The 27,954-nt window shown below is 40.7% G+C and overlaps 1 protein-coding gene across 6 annotated transcripts in view; it reads left to right on the top strand.

Moving 5' to 3' along the window:
- Window positions 1-27,954, top strand: part of PPARGC1A (PPARG coactivator 1 alpha) — a 371,917-nt gene that overhangs the window by 330,391 nt on the left and 13,572 nt on the right. For 4 of the 6 annotated variants that reach the window (XM_063335980.1, XM_063335981.1, XM_063335982.1 and 1 more), the window contains exons 3-10: window positions 9,505-9,699; window positions 10,655-10,777; window positions 11,671-11,875; window positions 15,946-15,991; window positions 16,100-16,173; window positions 24,044-24,956; window positions 25,517-25,621; window positions 25,758-25,878. In XM_063335980.1, coding sequence (XP_063192050.1) covers window positions 9,505-9,699; window positions 10,655-10,777; window positions 11,671-11,875; window positions 15,946-15,991; window positions 16,100-16,173; window positions 24,044-24,956; window positions 25,517-25,621; window positions 25,758-25,878 — 1,782 coding nt within the window. Of the gene's footprint in view, window positions 1-9,504; window positions 9,761-10,654; window positions 10,778-11,670; window positions 11,876-15,945; window positions 15,992-16,099; window positions 16,174-24,043; window positions 24,957-25,516; window positions 25,622-25,757; window positions 25,879-27,954 lie in introns of those variants that run through there. The other 2 variants (XM_063335985.1, XR_010071215.1) reach the window with 2 other exon arrangements.

Genomic DNA, 27,954 nt, shown 5'->3' with positions numbered 1-27,954 from the left:
CTGTTCAATCGCTGCTTCTTGAGGCGAGGGCTTATTTGCCTGCTGGGACAAGCTTACATTCTGTTTTCATGGGACTGTAAAAGCAAACTGAAAAGCCTGGCAAAATGCACCGTGTTCGGTGCTGTGTTAAACCCTATACCGCTTAGCACCTTACTTACTGTGGCATCTCCACATTCTCACTTGGTGCCTCATTATAAAGGAGCCTTTTATTGCTTTCGGCCTGGGACACTCACAGTGTGGGTACCTGGGGTGTTCTCTCAGCTGAGCATCTCCTTAGATATGGGAACAGCACTGAGGTTTTTTGAAACTTTTTTAGCCTGGTAAAGAGTAGAGCGCACGTATCTAAAGACACATTTTTTTCCTCTTTGTGGTGATTTCCTCATTTTTTTTTCAGCTAATATCTACTATCTTTGTTTATTTTATCTATGTAAACCACATCTCTAAATGGTATGTGTGTCATTCAGCACATCTGGTGCCTACCAGGAGGATGTTGCAGCCGTTGCCGTGACACTTACAGACAGGAGTATAGCTACATAGGTAAAACACAGAGTAAAGGCATCTTTAGCCTTGTAAACAAGTTTTTGTGTTGTATCTGAATAAACTCTTGTAGCCAGCTCAGACCAGATGGCAGTCTTCCATTAGATCACAATAAAAATTGATGGGAAGCCCAGATGTATTAATGATATACTGATCCTTTCATGCTGCGGGTCTAAGGAAAAATGGTGTTTTTCTTCCAGTGCGACTTGTGTTTGTCATACCTGTTCAAACAGGCATGGTGGTAGGTTTGATGAAACTGAACATGCTGAAAAATTAAAACATCATGAAAAGCATTTAATGAAGTTGATACTTTACAAATGCTAATTTCCCGGTCAAATTAAATTCCAGTTTTCTAACAGTAAAAGCACCTGATACAAATGTCTTATTTTGCCATTTAAAAAGAAATTTTTGAGTGTCTGCTCTGTTCATATAAAAAACAGTCTCCACATAATTGAAAAAATTTAAAAATATATGTAAACTCTTGTCTGCTATATTGTATATAATTTTACTCTGAAATATATATTTGCGTAGAGTCATAAATCTCTAGAAAGAAGTAGGGATTATGATAGACATCCTGACACAGCCAATATAATTAAAACTAAAGCAAATGCAACACTGAAATAGAGAATGAACAAAAACTACAAGATTATGCTTCATAGTTTGCAAAGAAAGGGTCTATACTAGCACTCAAGTGCATTTTTTAGAGAAGTCTGTCATTATCAAGAGGAAAAAGAAGTTTTTACGTCAATTATGTGTGTGAAATAATCACTGCAAAATATATGTTGCTCTTTTTTTCCCGGAGATGCCATGCTGCCTAACAAATGTATATGAAAGTTGAAAAATTTTATGTTAGTGCGTAGAGAGATTAGTGTGGGCACGCACCATAAATCAAGTAAATAAATAAATCTGAGCAAGCAGTGTTTGAATATTTGGACTGAAATACTGCTGACACTGTCACTGAAAGCTCTGCAATGGGGAGAGTCTCAAACATCTTCCCTACCTGATGCTGTAGCCTGTAGCCGTCCTTCCCCTGCCTCCCTCTTTTTGCAGTACTCATTCCCCCTTAAAACTTGTCTGAATTGGGACCCTTGGTCAGGAACTGGGACTCTCTTACCCTCCTGTATATTTTAGGTGCATAATAATAATTAAAAATCTCAGTCTGGGTTGTTGCTCAGGACCTTAGGACATGCATGAACAATTGCCTGTAAAAGGGGAAGGGAGGGTGGGTGACAGGCACAGTGTGCTGCTCCAGGGGGGAAGGTAGTGAGTGGTGGGCTTAGAGGGCAGCCTGTGTAACCCCTCGCTGCACATCCTGCATCCCGTGCCCCAACCAGGGGCAGCTCACCTGCTCCTCTGCCCACCCCTTCTTCCCCACCAGTGTGGGCAGCAAGCAAACTTCACCTCCCCCTTTGCTTCTCTGGCCGTCTTGCAGAGCGAAGGAAAACTCCCAGCCTTTCTTTTTTCTGTGGCTCTTCATCAGGCTCTTCCTCCCCTTTGAACCTCTGCCCTTTCCCTGCTCTCGTTTTTCCTTGCCGGAGACGTAGGTAGAGTTTTGCGCTTTGATGCGGAGCTCTGCATAAACCTAGGTCACTGCGCACTGGATAAGACATGCCAAGTCTTCTCCTGCTGCAGTTCCCCACACGTGAAGACCAGGTGGTCTTCCCTGGCACTGGGCAAGACAGGCACAATAGTTGTTGTTGGAACAGGTTCCCCAGGGAAGCTGTGGATGCCCCATCCCTGGAAGTGTTCAAGGCCAGGCTGGATGGGGCTTTGAGCAGCCTGGTCTAGTGGGAGGTGTCCCTGCCCATGGCAGGGGGGGTTGGAACTAGATGATCTTTAAGGTCCCTTCCAACTCGAACCATTCTATGATTCTGTATGTCCGCAGCATGACTAGCATTATGGACATGCAGTTCCTGGAAAGGGTTTGGTGATGCTTTTATAATGTCAAGTCCTGTATGTGTTAAAAAGCCCCTCTGGTGAGCTAACTCAGTCTAAAACACAGGTAATGCGCTTATTTAGTAATCAGCAAATTAGCCTATGTAGTTGGTAAATGTTGAGGCCCAAACTGCTGATAAGATGATTTGCTTTCAGGTGTTTTCTCAATATTGTGCTCAGCACCAAGTATAAATTGAATAGAGTGACCTTTTGATACTGAGTCAAATTGACTGCATTTCCAAAGATTCTGTGGTTTCAATTACCATAAATTTTTGATATTGGGTCTACCACCAGTGCATGGATTCCAGCACAGCAAAGTCTTGTCATTGGTCCCCTTAACACAGTGAACAGCACGATAGCTTGCTCTCAGATGATTTTTCGGTTTGTCTTTTCCCCAGAATCAAAGATTACTACCATAGAGGGGAAGGATGCAGTTTACACAAATGAAATTGGAATGGCTTGCAAAACGTGAATGAATTTTGGTCAGAAGATGTAAAACAGGTTACAGGTTGCTAGCTGGATACTCAGTTTGTGCGATGAATAAATCAATTAGTGGCTCTTCAGTTTATTAGAAACTTAATTGCCAGGCTGTAATGGAAACTTCTGAACTGCAACAACTCGTTAGAAGCAATAAAAAAAGTGACTTTGTGGTAGAAGAATATTTAGTAGGCTCTTTTAAACTGACATGTTTAGCTTAGAGCAGAAAAGAAAGATTTTTCACCTGAAAAGATAGTCCATCTCACAGGAGCTATGGCGGCATTACTTCAGGTGATCGAGGGCAAAATCTTAAAGAAAACCCTCTTTGCAAATGGCCCGTGCCTTAGTTTTGCGTTGTGATGCTTTAATCACAGATACTTGACAGAAGTTTTATGATGCCAGGTAAGCACGTCTCCCTTTCAGAGAGAAAGTAACCTGAGTTCAGCTACCAAGATTAAACACGAGAACTTCTGGAGACAAGAAATATACACCATGTTGAGTGTATGGATAATAATAAATATTGTTACTTTTATGTTGTTGTACCCTGGAGAAGGGATGGGGGAAGTAGATGCTGCAGATGCTCCCGTCCCGTTCAGCATGCGGACCTGGCGCAGATCCTTCTTGCGGTGCCGTAGTGTCCCTGGGAGTGATGCTGGGAGTTCATGCCCCACCAGGGAAACAGTTCTAGAAGTTAAGCATTGCAGTACCTGCATTGTGTATAATTACACTATTTATTTAACATTGTTTGGGGGGAGAGTCGGGTAGCAGAACGTATTGCTTCAGGTCCATACAATATCTCCAGAAATCCAGCTGGAGTGAAGCTTTTACATAAATATGGGGATGTGGTCAGTCCTACAGATGAGATCTATACATGGTGCATATATATATGGGCAGTGGGACTGCAGAAATCAAAAGGCAAGCTCTGGGTTCAAGTGGTCTTTGCCTACAGGTGCATGCGAGGAGTATGAGTATAGCCGTCTCCTTCAAGAAGAAGAGAAGATCTTCTGTTTCCTTCCCATACCCTAAAGGCATTTGCACAGGGGTGGTGATAATTAATCCCTACATTTCTACTACATATAAAGAAACCTGGCTGTAATTTTCTCCTAGTGGGACTCCATTTTGTTTTTAAAGATAATTGATAGCTCTGGACTTAAGCATTTCAATTATGGGAGTGTCTCTTGGGGACCAGACTAACAGACCTTGGAAAAACGTTCTAATGCAAATGCATCATGTGGATTTTTACTGTAAGACAGCGCAGGACGCCTAAGGATTTGCAAAGCAGTTGAATAGTAAAATAAAAGCTGAAATACTTCTCAAAACATATAATGGCATGGGACAGGTTGTGAGCAGGCAGGGTGGAACAAGTGGTTCTCCACTTGGACCACTGATTCCTGTTCGGCCCTGGGTGAAAATACTGCCGGGTATGGCCAGCTCTAAGTCGAGGAGAAGGAGACGCCTGCCTTGGACAGCACATTGAGAAGGCAGCAAAATCGCCGTGACAGCACTGTCTGTGCTGGTGCCGTAGGAGGTTGGCTCCTTCTGCTCCAGAAGAGGGAAAACTCAGGCTGTAATTCTTCCCTTTCACCGTCCCTGAGCTCAGCTCTCATTTTTCACTGGCAGGAGCAGGAAGACCAGCCTGCAGCCTAATCCCTTCCCTCCCCCTACCTTCCCCGTGCTTCTGCCCAGCTTGCGGCTCCTTGTCCTCGGGTCCCAAAGCTTGGTTTGTGGGGCCAGGGCTGAGATACCGTCTGCCCCTATTCCTGCAGGATTGCTGAGGGGAGGTGCTCAGGGCTGGGGTGGTGTTGGTGAGCCTCTACGTCCCTGTGAAAAGGGGCAAATCTGTACCCCCCATTTTGCCTAGCAGCGTGAATCCTAAGGACGTTCTTATTCCAAAATGTGTCATTAAGGAATTAAATCCTGTTGGAAGTCCCAGATGTGCTCACAAGTCATTTTTGTGCTTTTGAAAGTAGTGCCATAATATATTAATATTTTTAGATCACTTGGATATTTTCAGCTGGAGGAAAATCTTTTATTTTCTTTGTTAATTGTGCTATGACTAGCTCTTAGGCTACTGAGGAGAAATGAGTCGATATGTTGAAATGGTGATCCCTCGTGAGTTGAGGTGTACACCTGGCTGCTCTGAATTGCTTACCGAGCTGGGCTGCTGGAGCGGTGACAGCTTCTACCAGCTGCGGATCTGTCCCAAAGTTTCCTGGGCTTTTTATGAAGACGTGGCAAGCTGCCACTGCTCCCAGCTCCTCTGGGATGTGGATTAATACTGCAGTTTAGACCCTGATCTTTCAGTATGAATCACAAGGGGCCCCTGCACTGTTCAAACTATCAGGAAAGAAACTTCAGAGCATCATCATTCATTAGCTGATTTTGCTCCTTGAGATACAGTAAGCAAAAGTTGTGCATGTAATAATCGCAAATGAAAGGCGAAGGGGAATCCACGAGACGGAAGATGTTGGAGATACTATTAACATTTGGAAAAGATGTTGTAAATGGTGGGCTTGACCCTTTTCTGGAGTGAATCAGCATACCCGTGCTGACTGCGGGAGAGCTACAGAAGAGTCCTGACTCAGGACATCTGCACACAGGCTTCAAGGTTTTCAAGAAAGGACTGGTGATGGTAATGATGGTGGTTTTAAAATTTTGCATGATCTTTTAAAGGAAGAAAATGCTAAGGAAAAATCACAACATTGCTCAATATATGCACCCTAAAGGGAAGGAAGTGAAAGACAAGGTGCCCAAGTCTCCATTACAGCTCAGTCGTTGGCCTCCGTAGCAGGATTGCCAACAAGTGACAGGTATTACAGACATAAAAAGCTAACCACAAGGTGAACCCGGCTCCATCAATAGGCAGAATAAGCAAAAGAGAAGGAATTATCAGGGGTAGAGGATTTAAATACCTTTGTGTGGGTAAATTATCAGCTCATTTCGTATAGCTTTTCACTGGCCAAAGAGAGAATATCTCTGGAGACATTTTACTGAAGGCAGAAACCCAATTAGGATGAGATTGTTACACAACTAATAAAGTATTTTCAGACAGAGAATTATTTTTAGTGCTGTAGAAATATTAAAGCATTAGAGCAAAACACGCAAAAGCAGAGAAGAGCACAGTTGGAAACTTTTCATGGTCTTTAGGCACCTCGATCACTCATTTTTGAGGATCGGTTGGTGTTCTGGCAGTTTACAGCACTAGCCAGCTTTCCCTGTTGCATTTGCCCATGCGCAGTGACACCAATGCCGAATCTTATTTCTTTTCGGATCTAATGCCATTCTGGATATGCTAGAAACTTATTACTGTCAGAAACGTGGAAGTGCATGTATTCAGTGACATACTCTGATTCCTTGCCTCCTTCAGCTGGGTGAAAATTTACAGGGGTCAAAAAACCTCTGGCCCCAATGTCTTTATGTTAAACTAACAACCCAAGGATGTTAAGGAGTATATGCAGTGTGGCTGGAAAATGATGCATAACTGCTTCTGCATTAAAAAGACCCATTAATTAGCAAGATGCAGTAATTATGAATTGTTTTCGTAAGTGTTTAATAATTACATGTGTTTGCTGTGTGGTTTTATGTTTGAGATTATCCTCCACCCTTTTTCTTACACACTGTAGTTCATTTAGGTTGTCTAAATACTTAGGGTCTCCTCCTTTAGACAGAAGCAAACCCTGTCAGTGTGACCCTGCTTGGAAGTTAGGGACATGGCGGAGAGAGTTCCTGAGAGCACACAGCGTTTCCTCTGACCTCGGTGGAGATCGAAGGTGTTCAGCTCCTCCCCATTTACCGAGCCAGTGCGATGTGCAGTTGGGTGCCAGTCTGAAACATGAACTTCTGCGGTGACAGTGCTGAAACCGTGAAAGAGCCTGCATTTGGCCATGGCATTGCTTCTCCCCAGTGCTGTCAACACCAAGACTCAGGTTGTGATAGCAAAGCAGAAAGCTGCTGCTTCAGTGATTATTGCTCAGACGTTGATGTACCCGACCATCTCTCCCTCTGCACCTCCCCTCAGACCCGTTTCTGCTGTATCTAATAATTGTGTTTCTTTATAAACAGTAATTTAGGACAATTAGGAGCAATAGCATAGTTAAACCCTTAAAAGGTTATCTTGCAATGTCATTTTCTTGACTAATGTGTTCCTGCTGCCATGTCGTTTGTGAATAGACATGTGTTAGCCAGCTAGTGTGCTTCATCTGTGCTGACTTTGATTTATTTGCTCTGTAAATTGGGACTGAAGCAATAATGGAAAGTGACATTAATTGTTTAACAGAGTCCTCTTTGTCACATCCTGTGCTTTCTCTGGGGTGTTTGAATGTTGAAACTTGTACAAAACTAATTGAAATTGCTGTGATGAGGACCAGTGTCCACTCAACTTTCTGTTCTTGAATGTCAGTGCACTTGAATGTCTGTTTAAAGCATGAGAGCTCAGCAGCTAACAGCAAATATCAGGGTTTCTTCTGGCATGCTATTATTAAAGAAGGCATTCCCCGTTAGAAATAGTAACACTTCCAGCTTTGTTGTCAGCTTTATAAGCTGCAAAGCTCAGTATGGGGGGAAGGGCAGTGGTGCTCCCCACAAGCTAGACTTGCTGGAGAAGTTCCCAGTGAGGAGCTGTGGGTCAGGCAGCTGGACCCCCCCACAGCCACCCCAGAGCTGAGGGATGGCCCTCGCCACCATTCATCCCACTGCTTGCAAGGGGTTTGAAACACCGTTGGAAAAAAAGTCAGCACTTCGTGACATCGTAAAGCGTTTTTTCGCCTCATAACACCTTTTTCATACTTTCCTAGAAGTGACACCGTAATTTTCCTCTTCGCCTCTCAAAAAGTGGCTGTGAGAAGCTGCACTTGGAACACAGGTTTAGTTGCAAGGTGGCTTCCCTCTGCTTATTTCCATCCTCTGCACACTGAATTATCATGGTACTGTGCATGTGTCTGCTTGGTATGGTGGAAATCACCAGATACCAGGACTTAGACTCTTTTTCTCAGTGGCCAAGCCTCTTTTAGCCTTTTCAGTAAATACTTCTCCTCAGCATTATCTTTGCCTGAGTGTTTATTTGTTTCTTGGGGATGATGCTGTAAGCACCCAAACAGTCTGTGCTCTGCCCGTAGCTTTCTAGCTCGAAGACAGAGCTTTTCTGTAAGGAGCCGTGAGGTGTGATTTGGCAGAGAAGCCTGGCAGGAGCAATTATCTGTGTGGTTTATGAGCATCTCTGTTCGGAGTCTGGTAGATACACTATTACTGAAGAAAGTCATGCTGAGGGGATACCCAGATTCATTTGCTTTTTTTTTTATTTTCTGAGGTGTTACTTGGCCGTGTTTTGTTGTTGACTTTTTTAACATTTTTTTTTTTCAAATGGAGAGCTTTTGCTTGTTTTACTGCTGTATTCCTTGCTAGTTTACTTTTAAACGATGAGATTTGAACTCAGATGAAATCTCTTCACAGTGTGAACCTGGAGCATGGTGAACCATTCTGAAGCTGCTGGAAAAACTCACAATTTGATATCCCTGGAATCAGTGAAAGGCTTTTCACTTATTTTAATAGCACTAGGATCAGCTTAGGAATCCTAGATAATTGATCTGTCAAGATCAATTTCCAATCTTTCTGAAAAATAAATATAATGATTTTTACACAATTCTATTATTGAGAACTCGCAGTACTCCAAAAATCTGTACCTTAATATACAGTAGGGACTATATTTCATTAGAAAATCAGAAGGCATTTAAATTTACTCAATTTGACAAAAAGAAGTCCTGTTGCTGAAATAAGATATCTAATATAAATTAACATTACAGCCACATCTGATTAGGAATTAATCTACTTTTTATAATTGCAGTCAGAATTAGATAAATGCATACAATAGTCGCATTGAGCACGCAAACGACATAACTCAAAAGGACAATTTCAAAGGCAACCTGCCTAATACATTTCTTTAAAAGAAATCCCATCTACAACATGAGTCCTGATGGCTAGTCTAATGTCCAGATGCTCAGGAATGGGAAGGGGTTTGCTTGGTTTTGGAGCAAGGATTTCCTGAAGTATGGAAGGGAAAACCTTTCTTTCTTACACCAGGCCGCGTAAGTGAACAAGGATTTCCACATTTCACTGGTGATTCATTTTGGTCTTCTGATTAGCTGTCTTACTCTCTGATTCTTGTAATTTTGTCAGGTCAATTAGCTGATGTTCAACGTTGAAAAGAGAAAGGAAGAGACAGCCTGGGCTGACACCATCATTAGGTGTCAGCAGCTTAGACACATCCTGTAATACAATCCCTGGGTGATTACTTCTCATTGTTAATGCTGGATAAAAAAAAAAGAATTGTTTAAGAAAAGTAAACTAGAGCAATATAGTGCGAGTACGAAGAGATTTCTCTTGAACCCAGAGATGGATAATTTCATTGCACTTAATTACATCTTCCAAGACACTGCTGCAGGGTACTGTTTCACGGGCTGGTTTAACTGTGTTTTGACTGCTTTTTCACATACAGAGGCATCATTTTGTTCCTTATCTCTTCTCACCTGGTTGCCCTTTTTGTTTTGTCCCCTCCCACAGAAGATAGATGAAGAGAGCGAGGCAAACTTGCTAGCCGTTCTCACTGAAACACTGGACAGCATCCCTGTGGATGAGGATGGATTGCCTTCCTTTGATGCACTGACAGATGGAGATGTGACCAACGAAAATGCCGCTAGCCCTTCCCCAATGCCCGACGGCACCCCTCCAACTCAGGAGGCAGAAGAGCCGTCTCTAGTAAGAACCCTTCCTACTGTTTAACAGGAATTGGATGTGCCTCTGGCTACCCGCTGCATGGGTATGATGTAGTCACAGTAAGGTCTGGACTTTTCATTTAGAGTGGAAAGGAACATCAAGTAAAGAACTGAAAATTAAGCGGGGGAAAGAAACCACCAAATAGGATGACTAATAAGGCAATCTATTAAAAAGTGTGTTGAAGAGATTGTTTTTGAGATTCTAGTGCTAATGGCTGACATGTTTGCTTGTCATTCTGTTCAAATAAGTCAGGGTAAGGGGTTTTAATTCATATTTCATTTCTTGGGGCTCTTTTTGTGTGTACGTTTAGACATCACTTTTGGTGATCTGTAAAGAAGGGCCCATTGAGTCTGGCAGGATGTGGGGCTAATTTTGTGCCTTTAACATTGATCTGACCAGTAAGGACCAGCTTAGTGCTAATCAGGGCAAAACTGAACCTTGGGTGAGGATGTGGGTGAAACCTTATATGCATTTTACTCAGTAAAACCAGTTTGAGATGTGATTCTGTTTCTGCTGAAAGCCCCTTATCACTGGCTTCTGCGGAAGCAGAGCCAGATACCTGCATCTTGACGCTGTATCCATTAGTCCGTTGAAGTTAACGTCTCTGTTTAGATCAGAGGCCTCTTCTGTCAAACAGATTGCCGAGAATTTCATTTTGCCATGGATTCAGAAATCCAAGACCCCTGTAATTTCTGCCTGCCCCACAGTATACTGCAGTAAAAGGAGCAGAAATACGCTGCCAAGCCGGAAGAAAATGAAATCTGTTTGCTCTGGGGAATATCAAGCCTTTCTTTCAGTTTTATTGTCCTTTGCTTGCTGGAATTGATATAGCTAACTTTAAGTAACTATGCAAAAATGTAGATAAGTCATTTTAATCCGTACAGATGCATAACTTTATTCTTTTCCTTCCACCTCCCTTTCCCTGATGTGTTTGTAGCTTAAGAAGCTCTTGCTGGCTCCAGCCAACACTCAGCTAAATTACAATGAATGCAGTGGTCTCAGCACACAAAACCATGCAAACACTAATCACAGGATCAGAACAAGCCCTGTGGTTGTTAAGGTACAAACTTAATCTTTGTAATAAAGAAAAAAAAAAGCCAGAAAAAGTGTAACAAGGTCTTTTGTGCTTTCAGCAACCAAGCAAGCGGTAGATCTATATGTATTGTATTAATCTGCCTACTATCTTGCAACTCCTTTAAAAAAATAAAAAAGTGAACAGATTATAGACTGGGTTTCAGACAATCACCTGAGCGCCTTTATGCTCTGAATATTTCATTTATGCTTTTTCTCTTGGCAGAGTTCAGTTGTAGTCCCACCGTCTGTTACTTTATTGATACACAGAGTAGTAGGGGGTACGATAAAATTTGCTGATGGGCTGGTGTTGTTTATGAGTGACTCCAGGATGCGGGACTGCCATTTTACCAGCTGTCTGAGCTAAGAAAAATGACACTGGATTCTTGGCAAAAGATGTATATCAGCCATTAATTGGATAGAATGGGGGCTCTGACATAATTCTGTTAGCAGGCAGTATTAAACAATGTTTGTCTTGCCGTTCACTGTAACTGAAAACAGAGCGTTTAGGGGTACTTAAGAGAGTTGTGAATACTGGGCTCAAGCAATCAGCAGCAAATTAAGGTTTAAACCAGCTTATTTTTTTGTTCTCAGTAAAGGCGCTGTAGGGTCTTGTTAGTTACATGTTGCTGAGTAGGAACATTGAAATGTAGGAGAAATGAAATAAAAAGCTGCATAAATGTCATTTAGGAATTTTAAATATAATTTTCTTTCCTTGTTCTGCAAACAATTATTCACAGCTCATAGATCTAGTACGCTTAGACTGAACACTTCATTGAAAATCTCATCTCTTCAGAAAACCTATATCCATTCTGATAAGGTTCAGCTCACTAATTTTAGCATTTTTTATTTTATTTTATTTTATTATGTCCTGTTTTTAAGACTGAGAATTCATGGAGCAATAAAGCGAAGAGCATTTGTCAACAGCAAAAGCCTCAAAGACGTCCCTGCTCTGAACTTCTCAAATATCTGACTACGAATGATGACCCTCCTCAGACCAAACCAGCAGAGAACAGGAACAGCAGCAAAGAGAAATGCACCTCCAAAAGGAAGCCCCATCTGCAGTCTCAGACAAATCATCTGCAAGGTAGGTGTGGGCCCGCAGAACACAGCTTTGGTACCAGCAGTAGCGCAGGGAAGCTGAAATACCGCAGTTGCGAATACCCTCGATACCTCTTCTGTTCTTTGGATTAGTATTGTAAATCCGGCATCTCTTCTGTGTAGGGAGAATTTTAAAACAGTATAATGAAGTTAGAATTAGTTAGCTAGATTTAGCTTTTAAACAGTTTTAATTCCGTCTCTGTTGCCCACAGCCTCAGAAAAAGAATCTCAGGAAAAAGATTTACCAAATAACACATGTTAATCTACCAAGCTAGCTGGAAATACTTACTCACACAGAGTACTCTACCACTAAGAAATCATTATACCCCTAAACAAGCTGGGCAGGCCGGTTCATTAGTGAGCTTTCTTTTTTGCTAGCGTAAAACTGAAGGCATTGTTAACCTGCCACGTAGTCCTTAAGAGACAATAAATAGTACTCTCACTGCTACAGAGAAAGCAATAAATGTGTCATTCCTGTTAAAGCTGGAATGCCGGTTTGTAATTTTATTTTGTAAATAGTTGAAAGTTTAGCTGCCATCCTGATCTTTCTCTCTCTTTCTAGATTCTTTATGGACAAAACTAAACACTTGTGTTGACTTTTAGTATCCCCCGCTGCATAAAGAACTGGTCTGTATTACAAGTAGCTTCTACTGACAGAGATGCAAGAACTTAAAGCCCCCTCTCTTGCTTTCGTTCCCCCTCTTCCCTGCCTGTTTTCCCAAGATAAAGGAAGGCTGTAAAAGCTTACAAGCCCAAAGGGAGCTTTTTTTAAAGTTGCTGTTACTTTAAAATACATCTACATACATATATTGGCCTGGCATCTAGAAGACCAGGTGCCTATCTCAATCACATCACTGCAAATTCTGGATGATTCCACTGAAGTCGATGGAAGTTATCTGGCTGCAACAGAGATCAGGATATGACCCTAAATGTGTTGCTCTGGTATTTTTAAAGCAACAATTGTAAACTGTATGTTTTTTCTTCTTTTTCCCTCCCCCTTCCTGCGTTTCCAGCCCCCGTCAAATCTGATTTTTCACTCTTCACTAGCAAGTATAAGCAAACTTAATAAAAATAATCTTCCCTTCCCGACACTAAATACCCTTCTCGCAGCTGTACATTCAGACACCCTAAGTATAGTTTTCCTCATTGTGGTCTCAAATTCTCTGAACGATGTTTCTTGTAAGAAAGAAATCCAACTGCCCCTAGAGCTTCTTGGGTGCCAACTGCCACTCCTTCTGGATGGCTTCAGCAGTCTGCTTCACAGCAAAATCCAGGCTGAACTGTACGTGTAAAACCTGGGTCTCTCACTGCAATGGTACTGAAACAGAGACCTGACAGAAGTTACAGTGGGCTTTATTAACGCTGTTGGGTGTTAAAGCAATCCGTGGTAAGGTTTATAATGTATAACATGCTATATGCACATGTACGTTATACACATATGCGCGCACACACATATAAATACAGATTATAATATCTTCCTATTCGTCTCAGAAATGCATTTTTCCCCAGCCGAGGCAATTGTGTTGATTGAGTACAAAGAAGCAGGGCATGTTGTGTTGTGGGAACTGCGTGGAAGGAGAGGTTAGGAAAGTCTGAAGGGACATATAGCTAACTTAGCAGTGTCTAACAGATAACTGTGACTTTGGTGGCACTGCAGGTGAAGTTGCAGGCAGAGAGAAATTATTCTCCTCTTTAATTCCTGCAGTTTAATTTACAGGCTTCTGAAATGTTGTTTTTTCAGCAAATTTGCCTCATACACCAATATATGACTTCAATATCAATGGATTTGCATATAATACAAATACAGGAATATAATGCTTTCAGCTTGGACAGTCAATTCATGCAGAATCAACCTTGCAAATTTAACTGATATTTGCAGACCTGCAGTCATTTGTTCATACATTTAATCAAAAGTACAAGAAAATTGGCTCCTTCTGTTTTAAGAAATAACCAAGGTCTGATATTTTCTTTCAAAGTTAGGGAAAGCTCACAAAGGAGAAGTCAAACAGTATTTTCCTTTAGGGTTACTGTTGCAAACATATTGCAAACCCACGGGAATGTCCACAAACCCATTCATGCCAAAGATCATCTGTGGTTTTGCATTGAAATTTGCCCATGAGGAAACTTAGTTCTTTTGAACCTGAATGTTTTCAATTTACAGGGACAAGCAACTTCATGTGAACCCTTTTTAATAAGAAAAAACCACACCACGGTAGACCTTGAAACTCTAACAAACAGGCACCATGGAAAATAATAGCGTCTTGGCTAAATATTTGCACTATCAATAGTTGTATGTGAGGACGAATCCTTTGCAGGAATACTGTTTGGTCAAGCCCTTGCCTAGTAATAAGAAAACCGATGGGTGTTTTGGTATGGGAATTTCTCAGTGGGAGAGCTCAGTGATGTCTGCCTAAAATGAATACATACGAGTGTGAGATAACGCCTTGGTTCTGTGCCCATCTCTGGCAGATTCGCACTCTGCTTCAGTACTTCAGAATTTTATATATATATTCTGGTGTGGGACTATTCTGTGGGACTGAGAGCTAGAATGTGACTTAATAGAGGTTTAAATAGCTCTTACACATCTAACTTCCTTAGAAGGCCTAAATTGGATAAGAGTATATAGATTTTTATCCTCTAAAAAAAGTAGAAGGATTTGTATAAAACTTTATTCCAGAGCCTTACTGTGAGGTCTGGGTTTTTTAAGCCAGTTTCCCCTCTAGGTAGCCACTGGCAAACATTAGTATCCCTAGATGGATATAAAATGCACACAAAGAAGTGTCAGGTTGCATTCAGTCTTACCACGCCTGGTTTTATGCACAAATCAGTGGCACTGCTGGATCAGACAAATAACTCATTGAGGTGCATCTTCTCACTCCGGTGGTGACTTCTGAGGAAGGTGAACCCGAGGTGAACACCTGAGCTTCCATTTCTAACTTTCATATGGGGAGGAGGAGAAACAATATGCAGCTCTTGAGAATTGAGTTAATTTTTAAAAAAATGTAATATTGCTTCAGGAATGCTCTAGAGCTTATAAAAGTAATCAATTTGCATATAAAATCCTTTAATGTTGATGGGAGCTCCAAGCCTGGGATGAATACGAAATACGCAGTAGTGACACTCTGGACAAAAGATCTGCAGTGCAGGAGTGTTCAAGGGGAACATTTTGTCTTAAGTAATTAATTTGCAGAACAGATCCCCTGCTGTTGTTCTTAGTACAATGCTCTCTGTGTTTAAACATCAGTCTAACTTCTGAAAAGTAAAATTTGCAAGTAATATTATTTTTAATTTTAAAACATTTTACTGTCAATTAAAGGAATCTAGTTGTATTACAATACCCTAGCTCTTGGATTGCTTTGGGAAAATACAAGTTTGCGTGAATAAAACTGACAAAGACTTGTATATTTATAGCTAGAGCTTTGAGCTTTGCGTATGTTGGGATTGTAGTGCTGAGAGCTTCAACCCCATTTTTAACCATCTGTGACTATGTCCGTGGCTTGTCATAGTTTGGAGGATAATTTGCAGAAATTTGGACTATAACTGGTTGGACTCTGGCCTCATAGAAACAACCTATTCTCAGTGCTATATATAAAATTGTATATCGTAGAAGTAAAATTAACTGAATATTCATAACGTTCTGTTACTTCATAGTTATTCTGCTGCTTCTGTTTCCAAATAAAACGTGAACTGTAGTCTAAATTAACTCTAAGAGAAATAACATTTTCACAGTGTATCCTGTAGAGTTCTTCATTGATTTTTAACATGTACCACTCTTCTGCTGAAAGGTTCTTGGCATTTGGGTTGTGTACTGTATTTCAGAGGTACAGTAATTGATGTAAATCATTGCTGAAATTTAGGTGCCCTTTTGGTACCAGTAATAAAGAATCAGGAGGAGTTTCCTTATTTATCTATCTAAGACACACTGAAATGGCTCTTGAACTAGTAGAGTTCAGCACCGACTGACATGGGATTCCAGCATCAAAATAAAAAGAAATCTTTTTAGTATACTTTATGGAGTGTTTCAATATTCCATAATTGTTTTCTTTTTCCCTTTAGCCAAACCAACAAGTTTATCACTTCCATTGACGCCCGAGTCACCAAAGTAAGTACTAAAAAGTGCAAACATTTATAAAAGGGAGGGGGGTTCAATAGATTTTGGCTACAGCAACTCCATTTCAGCTTGTTTTTATAAATGTGCCCTGTCTTCCAGTGATCCCAAGGGTTCCCCATTTGAGAACAAGACTATTGAACAAACCTTAAGTGTGGAACTCTCTGGAACTGCAGGTGAGAAATGGGGAGTGCTCGCTCTTCCTTTAAGCATGGCTTGTGTGTGTGTTTGTTCATTTTAATATACCACATGTACACTGAGATCTCACAGAGGTCTCCAGTAGATTAACTTCAGTGCAGTTTAGCATTGACTTTTTATCCAGTTACCTGAGAAGGAACGTGTTTGAAAATACGGCTACAAACCTACACAAGAGAGCATAATTTCTGGGAAAATATGAATGAAACCATTTATCTGTTATACTTCCCCATTTCCCCATAGATTTGTGTACTGCTGAGCACCATCTTTCAAAGACAAACCCCACAGCACAGTGTAATAGATGTTACAGATGGAAAAGTTATGTCATCCAGTCTGTCTCCAGGCCGGTCTAGGGCTCTACGTGACTGCATGTTTCAGTGCTTTGTCAATTCTAGATTAATATGTCACAAATAACAGCTTTCTCCTCTACCACTGAAAAACTATTCCATAGCTTAGAGGTAATTTTTTAAATTGGTATTCATTTTATATTCTTGCTCTCTCTTTATTTCTTCCGTTAGCATGCTTCACACAACCTCCCTTTATCCTCCTCCTCCTTTCAGAACCCTGGTGTTTGTACCTTTTGAAGATTTGTAGATTTTTTATTATGTGCTGGTTTAGTTCATGCATCACCCATTGCGGTCATTTAATTCAGCTGCTCTTCCTTCTGCTGAAGTAAATTCCTTCAGACTCAGATTTGTTTTATTGCTTTCCTCTGATCTCTGTTTTGCCTCTGTTTTCCTGAAGTGTCCAGAACTGAGCACAAGAGCACACGTTGCGCTCCGCCTGAGCTATTGACAAGACTGTTTTCTTTCTCAGTTGCGTAACATTGGAAAAAAATACACGTACTTGACGTGTGTTCTCTCAGGATAACAGTGGATTGTAAATGGTGTGATCTCTAGTATTTTGGGGGGCATAGCAAAACTTACCTTCAGGTACCGTAAATCAGCTTGGTGCACCTGAATTCAGTGGCGGCTTTACACAAGAGCAGCCCCAAGCACTAGATCTGTGTATGTACTCTGGGCTTTCACCTCCCTACAGCCATCATTTCACTTTTTCAGAAACTTCTTCATTACTTCAGCATTAAAACATGCGCACTTTCTTCTGCCATGTCTTGAAAACCTGCAGTCTTAGTAATTTCTCTCGTGAGAAAAGGAAGCATCCTTCCAATGCACATCCTTCTTTTTGCAAAACCAACACAAAGTGGGCAAAAGTCACTGTATGCAGCAGGATAATCCCATTCAGTGCCAGTAGGCCTGAAGCATGGAGAAGCCTTTTTTATCGTTACTGGAGAGCAAATCTGCACAAGGGTGCCCATTTGTAAGCACACTGGTAAGTCAGTGCTTAGTGCTGCCAACTGAGAGGGGCAGATGAGGTGACTACAGCGGAGTGGTACAAGCAGCCGTTGAAATCACTGAAGGGAGCGGTGTTTTCTCCCAGCCAGAAAGTCAGCAGGCTGCTCTTCCCCTCAGCTGACCAGACAGAAACTGGGAGTCGCTCTGACCCCTGGATAGTCCTCTAGTATTCCCTCCATAATGGCAACAGGAATGGTCTTGGTATCACCAAATTCAATCCGCTCCATCAGCTGTGCACAGAGGAGGAAACAAAACAGCTCTGTAGCTGTCCTAGACAATATAACCAGGAGAACTAGCACATTAAAAAATGCATCAGAAGCTGTGAAACAGCAGGACTGGATGAATATGTGAACAGGAACGTTGTACTATGCAAACAGGACTTTTTTCCCCTCTGGCAGTAAATAGAGTTTAGCTAGAAAACAAACTGATGATAATTAGGAAGAATAAGAGTTGGTGGAGCGGGTGTGACCAGGGAGTTGGATCAGTGTTATCAAGCAGTGTACGTGATGGTGGCTCTTGGACTTCACGTTGCACTTGCTCTTGTCTTCACAATGCCTGGTGAGGAGAGGTTTCAGGAGATTGTATTTCGTGACTTGGTAGCTGTATTAATTTCTGCTTTCACATGCATATATATTTTACTTTTATATTTGTGTATATGTATATAAATCTATAAAAAGATGAGTGGTTGTGCATGTCTTACTTTTTAAGTCATTTGTATTGCCATAGCGTCTTGTTTCATGCATCTGCTTGTGCTGGAAGCAGGCAAGTACATAACAGAAACAATATCGAGTAGTGAAGAACTTACAGCATATGTGAGTAAATCATGGCAGAATTGGGACCCACTTCAGTAAAAAAACCCACCAACCAAAAAAGAAAGGAAAAAAATAGTGGCAGTAGTGATTAATAATACCTTGGAGTTCTTTAGTGAGACCCTGGCAACTCCAAATTATATCCAGATAACCGCATTGCTCATTGTCCTTATATAGGGCAGTTTGCACTGTACAAGCACTATTTATTATAATTTAAATAGGAGTTGCCTTGATCTCACTGCCGAATTGAAAAGACCATTAGCACTGCTGCTCGCACTATCGAAGCACAAAGTATTTTAATATAAATAGCAGCTCCCTTGATCTCTCTGCTGAAAACAACATTGGTTCCCTCACTGATGAATTAACTATAGAGTAGAAAAATAAATAAATAAAAGCATTTCCCACATGAGCCATCAATCTTCGTCACATGCACATTTTAGATTCATGTATCTAAAGTCAAACTGAAACCATTCTCTTGCCGATGCTATATCTTGCTTTACGATAGATTTGTTAGTAGTTGCGAATGTAACGTTGTCCTCCCTAAAACTGTCAAAACATTGATTTGTCAAATTACAAAGAACAAATATTTTTTTAAAGTGTTTTCGAGCCACGCTTAAGAATTCTTTGAATGCACTTTAAATACATGGCCCATGATAGAGGAATAAGTCTATTGCTATCTAAAAGCCCAACTCCTGCAGCTGATTTCTAGTGCTATTCTAAGGAAACTGAACCAGAACATCACGATGTGGAGGGAGTCCTGGAAATTTCAGTGTAAGAAGAGTCTCGTTCTGAGTAGAAGGCTCACAAGAGGTCCTTCTCCCTTTCTTTTTTTGCACGGCTAGCTGCATTGCCAACACCTTGCTAAGAGGCCAGGGGCTTGAACCTCTCTAATGTCTTCCAGGAACAGGGGACATTTCTGTGTCACTGGAAGACCTCTTTCCTCTTTGTTACCAGCCAGGCTGAGGGGGCACCTGCAGGCACAGGGACTAGGGGGATGACTCCCCCTCTGGAGGTGGCTGTGTTTCTCTTGGCGATCGAGGGCTCCTCAGTGATTGTCTTAGACTTTCTGCTGACCTTCTAAATGCCACAAGTTAGACGGCATGGCTCCTAAATGTTTGAAATTCAGCACTCTCTGTTCTCTCGGTGACTTTTTAAACCTTCACTCCTAAATACTCAAATCCATCACGTAAGTGCATGAAGCGAGTTTACACGCTTAAGGCTCAATCAGTAACTGGAAGGCTGTTGCCACCCTCTTACCTACAACAGGTGACTTGGTGAAAAGTCTCTCATTTGCACACAGATCCCTGTAATTTAACTGAGTGTAAAACTCCTCACCAGTCTTTCTTGGATGCAAAATTTGATTTCTCCAAAAAGATGACAGAAAAGGCTATATGAACACAATCAGCCTGAATAGTTATTTGGAATTCATGAGCATCCTTGAGGGTGCTTATACCTTGCTATTTCCCCACCTCTAGATCTGTGTTTCCTCTTAGTTGTCAGAACAAATGCTTAAAATCTATCATACAAGAACTTGTTTGACCTCAGAATGATTCTGGTAAAATGAGACGTGAGATGCAGAGAGTTGTCCGGAGGGAGTAAAATACAGTAAATTATTTGATATTTTCAGGCATCTGTGTTTAGTCTCTGCAGCACTGTCAAGAGGATTAAAATGAATACTCAACAAGCATGTAGTTTTTTATTATATGATGCCTGTTTAATTTTATTATATTTTCCTGGCTTCTGCAATCTTGTGTCATGCAAAGCCTCTTCTGATTCTTTTACTGAATCGAGCTGTTATCTTGTGTTCAGTGTTTTAAGTGGCCTTAAATAATATTTCCCTTGACAATCCATTTTCAAACTTAAAAGGTATAAAAGTATTCATTCTCAAGGCCTCTCAAAAGCCCAGCGCACATGTAGGAGGGTTCTGGGGCTGCATTCCCCAAAAGACACTAATTCTCAGCCCCCTCAAAGCACAACAAATGTCATCAAACATTTAAATGCTAACAGTTACAGTAGAGTTTTAGAAAGATCGGTGTCTATGTAAAGCAGCATTGGAAATCAGTCCTAAAAAGTCAAGATGTCATGTTCTATGCAAAGGCATTCCCCTAATTTCTGCTTATCAACCTAGCTGAGCTAAATGAGTTACTAAGGGATTTTTTTAGTGAAGTTTTGGAATGTATCAAAAGTTTCCCAGAGACTTTCTCGGAATAAGTTGCTCGGCCGAGGTGGCAGAGTCGGCACACATGCAAACACCTTTTGTTGCACAAGCACAGAGAGGACAGTGCTGCTTTGGCAGCAGTGCTGGCAATTGATGTACGCTGTTTTCAAGCACAAGATCGCCGAGTGAGTTCGTAGTATATAGACGGAGCAAGGCAAAGTGCAAACGTACCATTTACCGAAGCCATTCAATTAAAGAAAAGTCCCTACAAAGAAAATGGTTTTATAGCATGTCATGAAAAAATACTTGCCTTTTACTTTAAAAAGAAGAAAGACTGTTTAAGGGGGATGATTGTAGAGTATGTACCGCTTCTAACAGATTTGCTGTGCAGAAGTACATAAGTGTGAGTGATGTAGAGGTACTTGTTTATTATAGAGCACATTTCAATGCAGTAATCATAAATATTGCTAAGGTTGTGCTCTGTTGAAATATGACCTACATACTCTTGATTGTTTGTGTTACGTGATTTGTCTGACACCCATTACATTCTGGGTAATGGCAGCCATTTGTTGCTGTGCACAGCAGGCTCTTTTGACAAAAGAAAATAGGCAGCAATAAAAAAGCTATAGTCTGAATTACATTCTGCACAGCGCTGCACTGCTGAGAGTTTGTGCAAGTGTGTTAACAATGCTCTGAACTGCCTCTTGTCAGCCTTCAGCCCGTAATGGCCATCTGTCCTTCCATAAATCTGTCAAAACCTGCTAAGTTCAAGAGAGAGCACAGAATATACCTTGTACTGTCAACGCTAAAATGTACACGTTGGCGGAGAAATCGGTGCGTGTGAAATAATCCAATGGTTATAGAATATTGTAACGCCGTTGATGGGGGATCACGGCCCATGGTGAAGATAACCTGGGATTAGTGAAGATGAAGCAAGTGTGCAGTCAGCTGGTTTTCTCAGAGTTCATGGTTTGGAGACTGGTCATAGGACGCGCTGAGGGTGGACTCTGTAGTGGTGACATGAATTCAAAACTTCACTCCCTCCTCCGTCCCCCGATGGAGGTTTGTTCAAAAGTTAAATGAACATTTTCCAACTTTTATCCGTTTCTACTTGCCTGTGCACTTCCTGCTTCTGCTGAAAACCAGGAAAAAAGCCAAAGCGCCACGAGGAAGCCCTTTCTTAGGCTGTCCCCAGCACAGTTCTGCCAGCAAGAGAAGTGCCAGTAAATTTAGCTCAGTCTGTACTTTTGCAAGAGTTTTTTTGGTAGGGCCTTTTTTTTCCCTTCCTCTAAAGATTGTTGGACTCCTTGTAGGGCTTCTGGAAATCATTGTGCCCTGTGTTTATCTTACTTCCTGCCGGGGCTAGCTATAAAGAAGTGGAAATGGAAACAATATTTTATTTTGAAAATTGGATTATCTCTGGGGTTTCTTTGCCTGAAATTCTTAAAATATGCATGTTCATTGTGGAGGGGTTGTATTTCTACTTCATTCCTTCTTTAAAACTACATCCAAGAAATCAGTAACTAACCCCAGAGCCTCTCATGGGCTGTGTCATTTCATGAGTAAAAGTGACAGTTCTACATTTTTTATCTAGAAAATGGTTTTTGCTTACTCAAATCTTTGTTGAATCTGAGCCTGAAGTTTTCATCCAGAAATTATTACTGCAGAATTTTGAAGAGGACTTTTCTCTTTATTTTACCAAAAATTCATTTGGTAGTCAAAAATACTTGTTGGTGAGGAAGCGGACAAGGTGTGAAATAGGTGCTGCTGACTCAAGGGAATTTTTGGGAAGGAAGAAAAAATCGAGGACTCAAATTAAAAGAAATAGTTTAACAATGATGAACTTGCACAAAACTTTTTCATTATTAAATTCAAATTTGAGGCAACTATGGTTTTAGGTGTCATTATCTTTGCCTCAGTTTCCCTGATTTTTGTGGCATTAGGCAAAGTCTTCACGTAGCTGTGGGTAGCTCGTAACCTTTTTTCCCAAACATTCAGACAAAATCAAGCTTCTCTCTCACATCAAGTATTCATGCCTTGGTACTCCCATCTTCGTTTTTTCTGGAACAAATTCATTGCAGCTAATGCAATGGGACTCCCAGTCTCCATTTATGCTCCTTAGGGAGCACTATGCATTGATGGACGCTTTTCCTTCTTTACAGCAAAACACTATAAAACATGTTCCATTTGCATTGATCTGCTGAGCTCTGTTGCATGCTTAAAAATACAAAACAGAACTCTATAGCCATGTTTGAAATACACATTTCCTGTAAGTGTGGCTGCCCTCTCTTTTCATTCTTGCTAAGGAAGTAATGGAAACTCATTGCTTGGGCTAGAAGAAGAAATCTTCAGCAGCATCAGCTTCTGGAGCGCTTAAGGACGGTTTGGATTATCTAGGAAAACTCCCTAATCTCAGTCTAATTTCTTTTATTTTAAGCATATATACTTCTAAATTACATTAGGATCAATGAGACAGAAACAAATTTTTTAAACATAGCATGCTAAGTACCTTCCTGAAGAGTGATTTTTTCCTAAACAGTTGCTGCAGTTTGCTGTTACTCTGCTCTGGTGTCCTGGGTTATCCTTTTGTAAAGCCTGAAGAAATTCCATGATTTCTACAGAAAATATTGAGAGTTATATTCTACCCTTATAAAAATAGTTGGAAGATGCTGTTTCAGTTCCCAGGTTTTACTGGAATGGGCTGTAGTCCTTCCTGCAATTTTGTCTCACCATAGTGATATAATCTGTTACTGTTATAATGTGAACAATCCTGGTAGTTAGTGGTATCTTAGTCTTTGAATACTTCTCTGTTTCATTTTGAGTCCCTACTTCATGACTCTCACTAATATTTAGTTCTAAATGCAATGGTTCATTATGATTGCAGTTGTCCTGTTCACTCGTGTTTCAGTTGCAGAACCACATTTCAGGCAAAATGTGTTAGTTATGCTTACAAGAATGTATTATACATACATTAGCGATGGTTTAATAAGTTAATGAACTGCGGAGACAAAGAGTCATTGCAGTTGAGTTGTGGAGTTGCTGTACTTCCTTGTATTCAAGTAGTTCTGCATCCTACCAAGGTTCCTTTGGTAGCACTCCTTTATTTTTCTTAGGCTTGCTTTTATTCAGGTTTTTGTCTGCTAATTTCTTTAGGTTTTTGACAGTGCCAGTCTTTTGACTTTTGATTTTTGTATCAAAATCTTTTTTATTTTTAACAAAAAAGCCTTTTAGGTTTTATCTCTTGATCTTTTCTATGAAAATCTACAGAGAGAGAGGCGGCTGTCGTGAAGGAAGGGGAGGGGCAGAAATGATGCTGAGGATTAATGGTGATGCATTAGTAGTGTTGCTATTGTCGTTACCAGACCTTTGGTGTCTCACACCCTAAATACTCTAAGTCCCAGTGTTAGTAGTGTTAAAGTGACACAGAATGGGTCTTGCTTTGTATCTGTTCTAAAGAAGCATATGAGCCGCCTTTATAAACGTTGTGTGTGTGTGCTTAAAAATATTGTGTTCCTCCTTTTTTTCCCCTTAGGCCTAACTCCACCTACGACCCCTCCTCATAAAGCCAACCAGGATAATCCTTTTAGGACTTCACCTAAACTGAAGTCATCATGCAAGACTGTTGTACCACCTTCAAAAAAGCCCCGCTATAGTGAGTCTTCTGGTTCTCAAGGAAATAACCCAATCAAGAAGGGTCCAGAACAGTCTGAGCTGTACGCACAGCTTAGCAAGACTACAGTACTGTCCAATGGACATGAGGAGAGAAAGACAAAACGGCCCAGTTTGCGGCTGTTTGGTGACCATGACTACTGTCAATCTGTGAATTCGAAATCGGAAGTACACATTAAAATATCCCAGGAACTTCAGGACTCCAGACAACTAGAATTTAAGGATTCTTCACCTGGGTGGCAGTGTCAGATTTGTTCTTCTTTAGAACAAGACCAGTATTTCAAGAAAGAGACTTTACAGACAAGTAAGCAGGGATCCCTCGGTAATAACAGAAAACAGCTCCAAGACCAGGAAATTCGGGCTGAACTGAATAAGCATTTTGGTCACCCCAGCCAAGCTGTTTTTGATGAAGAAGCAGATAAGACCAGAGAACTAAGGGACAGTGATTACAGTAATGAACAATTCTCCAAACTACCTATGTTTATAAATTCAGGACTAGCAATGGATGGTCTCTTTGATGACAGTGAAGATGAAAGTGATAAACTATGCTACCCTTGGGATGGGACACAAGCCTATTCATTATTTGACGTATCGCCTTCTTGCTCTTCTTTTAACTCTCCATGCAGAGATTCAGTGTCTCCACCCAAATCCTTATTTTCTCAAAGATCCCAAAGGACACGCTCTAGATCAGGGTCCTTTCCTCAACGCAGGTCTTGCTCCCGTTCTCCATATTCCCGATCGAGATCAAGGTCGCCCTGTAGTAGATCCTCTTCAAGGTACAGTACAGCAAATTCATGTATCATCATCGTAGTTAAGAAGGAAAACAGCAAAAACATAAAGCAACTTAAAGGAAAGAAAGAAAAAAACAAGAAATAACTTAATCCAGTGCAACTTATTCTATTGCTCCTGAGCTGATTAACTCTGAAGGTTATGGGGTTGCTACAGAAACACTTGTTGCCATTATCCTTTAAATTTGCCAAGTTTACACTTTCTGAGTGGAGCCAGTCAGGTCAGCGGCAGAGCAATTGGTGAGAGACGTACACAACTAACCTTTCCCATTATCTGTGAGCTGCCCGGTGCCAATCTAGCTGCAGTCCCTATCAGATGAAGTTGACAGTGGCTGACTCTTTGCTCTGTGTTAGCCTCAATAAGGAACATTACAGAAGGGCAGGGGGGTGAAATCACTTGAGGCCCCTTAGTTGACTAGGAGATCTCAAACTGTCACTGGAAAATCTCACTGGTAGCTTAGAAGAAATTGTGAGTTTGGGGAAGAGGTAGAAAATGGTGTTAATAGATTCAAACTGAATGACAGAGGTGAATGTGTTTCTTCCCGCAGATCTTGTTGCTATTATGAGTCCAGCCACTGTAGACACCGAGCATACAGAAGTTCTCCCTTACGTGCAAGATCGCGATCCAGATCACCGTACAGTCGCAGACCCAGGTAGTGCATTTTGCCCGCCTTTGGTTTGCTTTGCAGCTGGTTCTCAAGAGATAATGAAGCATTCCACAAATTGTATTACTAATTTTACATTCACAAATGCAGGTGCTTGATTTAATGACTAAGTTATGTTTCCTAGATATGACAGCTATGAGGAATATCAGCATGAAAGATTGAAGAGGGAAGAATACCGCAAAGAGTATGAAAAACGGGAATCTGAAAGGGCCAAACAAAGGGAGAGACAGAGGCAGAAAGCAATTGTAAGCACCATGAAGATAACTTTCATTTTGAAATAGATTTCTGTTTTTTTTCTTAGATTTCTAAAGCTAGCACTCAGACTTTATTTTCCTTTTTATAAAAGAAAAAACATAATACAAAAATCTGCTTACGTGTATTTCTTAGTATTTTGAGTTTTAGGCAAATGCGTGTTTTCATAACAATTTGCATTTTGATGTTACAATACTAGTTTTTTCAGGTTCTATAAATTGCAAGTCTCCAAGTTTTTCACAGTCAACAGATACAAAGGGCTTACTAAAAAAAGGTTTCATCCCAGACAAAAGACAATTAAAAGTGAACCAGTCTATTTCTTATACAGATCTATCAGTGAACCTGTATTTCATACTATATATCACCTGCCAGAGTGCCAGGAGTCAATGTCTATTTTCTATATTTCTGTTTTTTTACATAAGCAGTATAAGGCGTCAGCTTACATACCGATCGCTGGACTTCCATAGTAGCTGTAATTGTCTATACAGAGGGTGCAGATGACAGAATTCAAAACTGGGATCCAGAAGAATGATTTTTCATTTTTTTTCCCCTGTCTATGACTCGGTTAATTTTTAAGTTATTTTTAGCAAAACAAATAGTCTGAAGACATGATGCAATTTAAAAATGTCACTTAACACTGGCCCTTTCATAATGAATATGTATTAATTAATTATTTTGTTCATCAACGTTCTGTATGAAACAATTGAAATACCTGAGGCGAAAGAAATACCCATGCGGGGATGAGCAACTCTCTTGGCTGTTGTAGCAGTAGAACAGAAGAATGGCTATTAAACGGACAGGTGGCTTTTGCCCCTTTTTAGTTCCCCATTGGCAACTGTGTGATGGTTTTGATAAATTGGGAGCTGCTGTAAATCTGGACTCCTCTTGTAGTTGCTAGGCCCATTTAGTGGCTCACCTTAACATTTTCCGCTCGGTTTTCTGTGTCCTGCTCTTTCTGTTCAGGTGTACCTTCACTGCTGTTCTGGCTGTGCGCTGGCTCCTGCATGAACTGGTGCAGACTGGGACACTTCATCTTCGTTTCCAGATTTTTCCCTTAGTGCTCTGCCTTAGTGCTCTCAGGGCTCTCCAAAATTAATAGGTCTTTCTTCCAGTGCTTTTAGTGGACTTTGTAGTAAAAGGTGATTTGTCACACACTCGGCAGCCTTTCTCCTAATACTTACACCTACAGAACTGGGAGTGTGTAGGGATTGACAGAGGCTGGTGTAGTCTACAGCAACAACAAGTTCTGGGAGGGAACAGACATCTTTATTTTCTGGGTTTTTTTCTCTCTGCTACTGTTTTTCTGCCTGAGCTTCATCAAATCGTTTCACTTTTCTCTGCTTCGTGTGCCCTATCTACAAAATGCAGGTGATAGGTGTATTTTGCAAAGCATGAGATTTAGAGCTGTAACATGCTCTGCTGTGCTGATCTGAAACTCAGTGAAGGCAATGGAATGATTTTGCTTGCCTTCAGACAGGGCTATATTTAAGTCAATTGTTGCACTTAGTTTTAAAATATCTGGCTTCCATCTGCTTAGAGATGAAAGCTACCTTTCAGCAATCGTAACTTACACTGGTTATTCTCTGTTAGATCTCACACAAATTAGAGATTCAAGTAGACCTCTGTCATGGGTGTATCTTGCTACTTCTCAATTACTGTACCTTACTGGTATAAATAAACATGAATCCTGCTGAGGAGGTAGAAAAATTGATTTAGTTTAAAACAACAAATATTTGGCAAGTAGCTAATCAAGAGAAAAGGAAAAAGGAAAGAACTTCCTATGTTAAGAATTTTAGACATTTCAAAACCAAGGTTGAATTTATTTTCTTTCTAAAGTGAGCATTGGCACGTTAATGAACTTCATAAATGAAATTATTTATTAATAAACATAAATAAATCAAAACTAAAAAAGTAAATATCAATAAACAGAACATGGCAAAATACTAAAATCCAGTCACCTGTATAAGAGCTGCAGGAGATGTAAATGAAATCCTATTAACTCCTTTATCCAAAGTCTATCAGCCAATCTGTATTGAATCATGCCAGTTTATTCCCTGTGCAAATAAGTA

Source organism: Chroicocephalus ridibundus, chromosome 5 (assembly GCF_963924245.1).
Source record: "Chroicocephalus ridibundus chromosome 5, bChrRid1.1, whole genome shotgun sequence".
Lineage (NCBI taxonomy): Eukaryota > Metazoa > Chordata > Aves > Charadriiformes > Laridae > Chroicocephalus > Chroicocephalus ridibundus.
The sequence above is the reverse complement of the archived record's forward strand: the minus strand, read 5'-3'. Positions and strand labels throughout refer to the sequence as shown.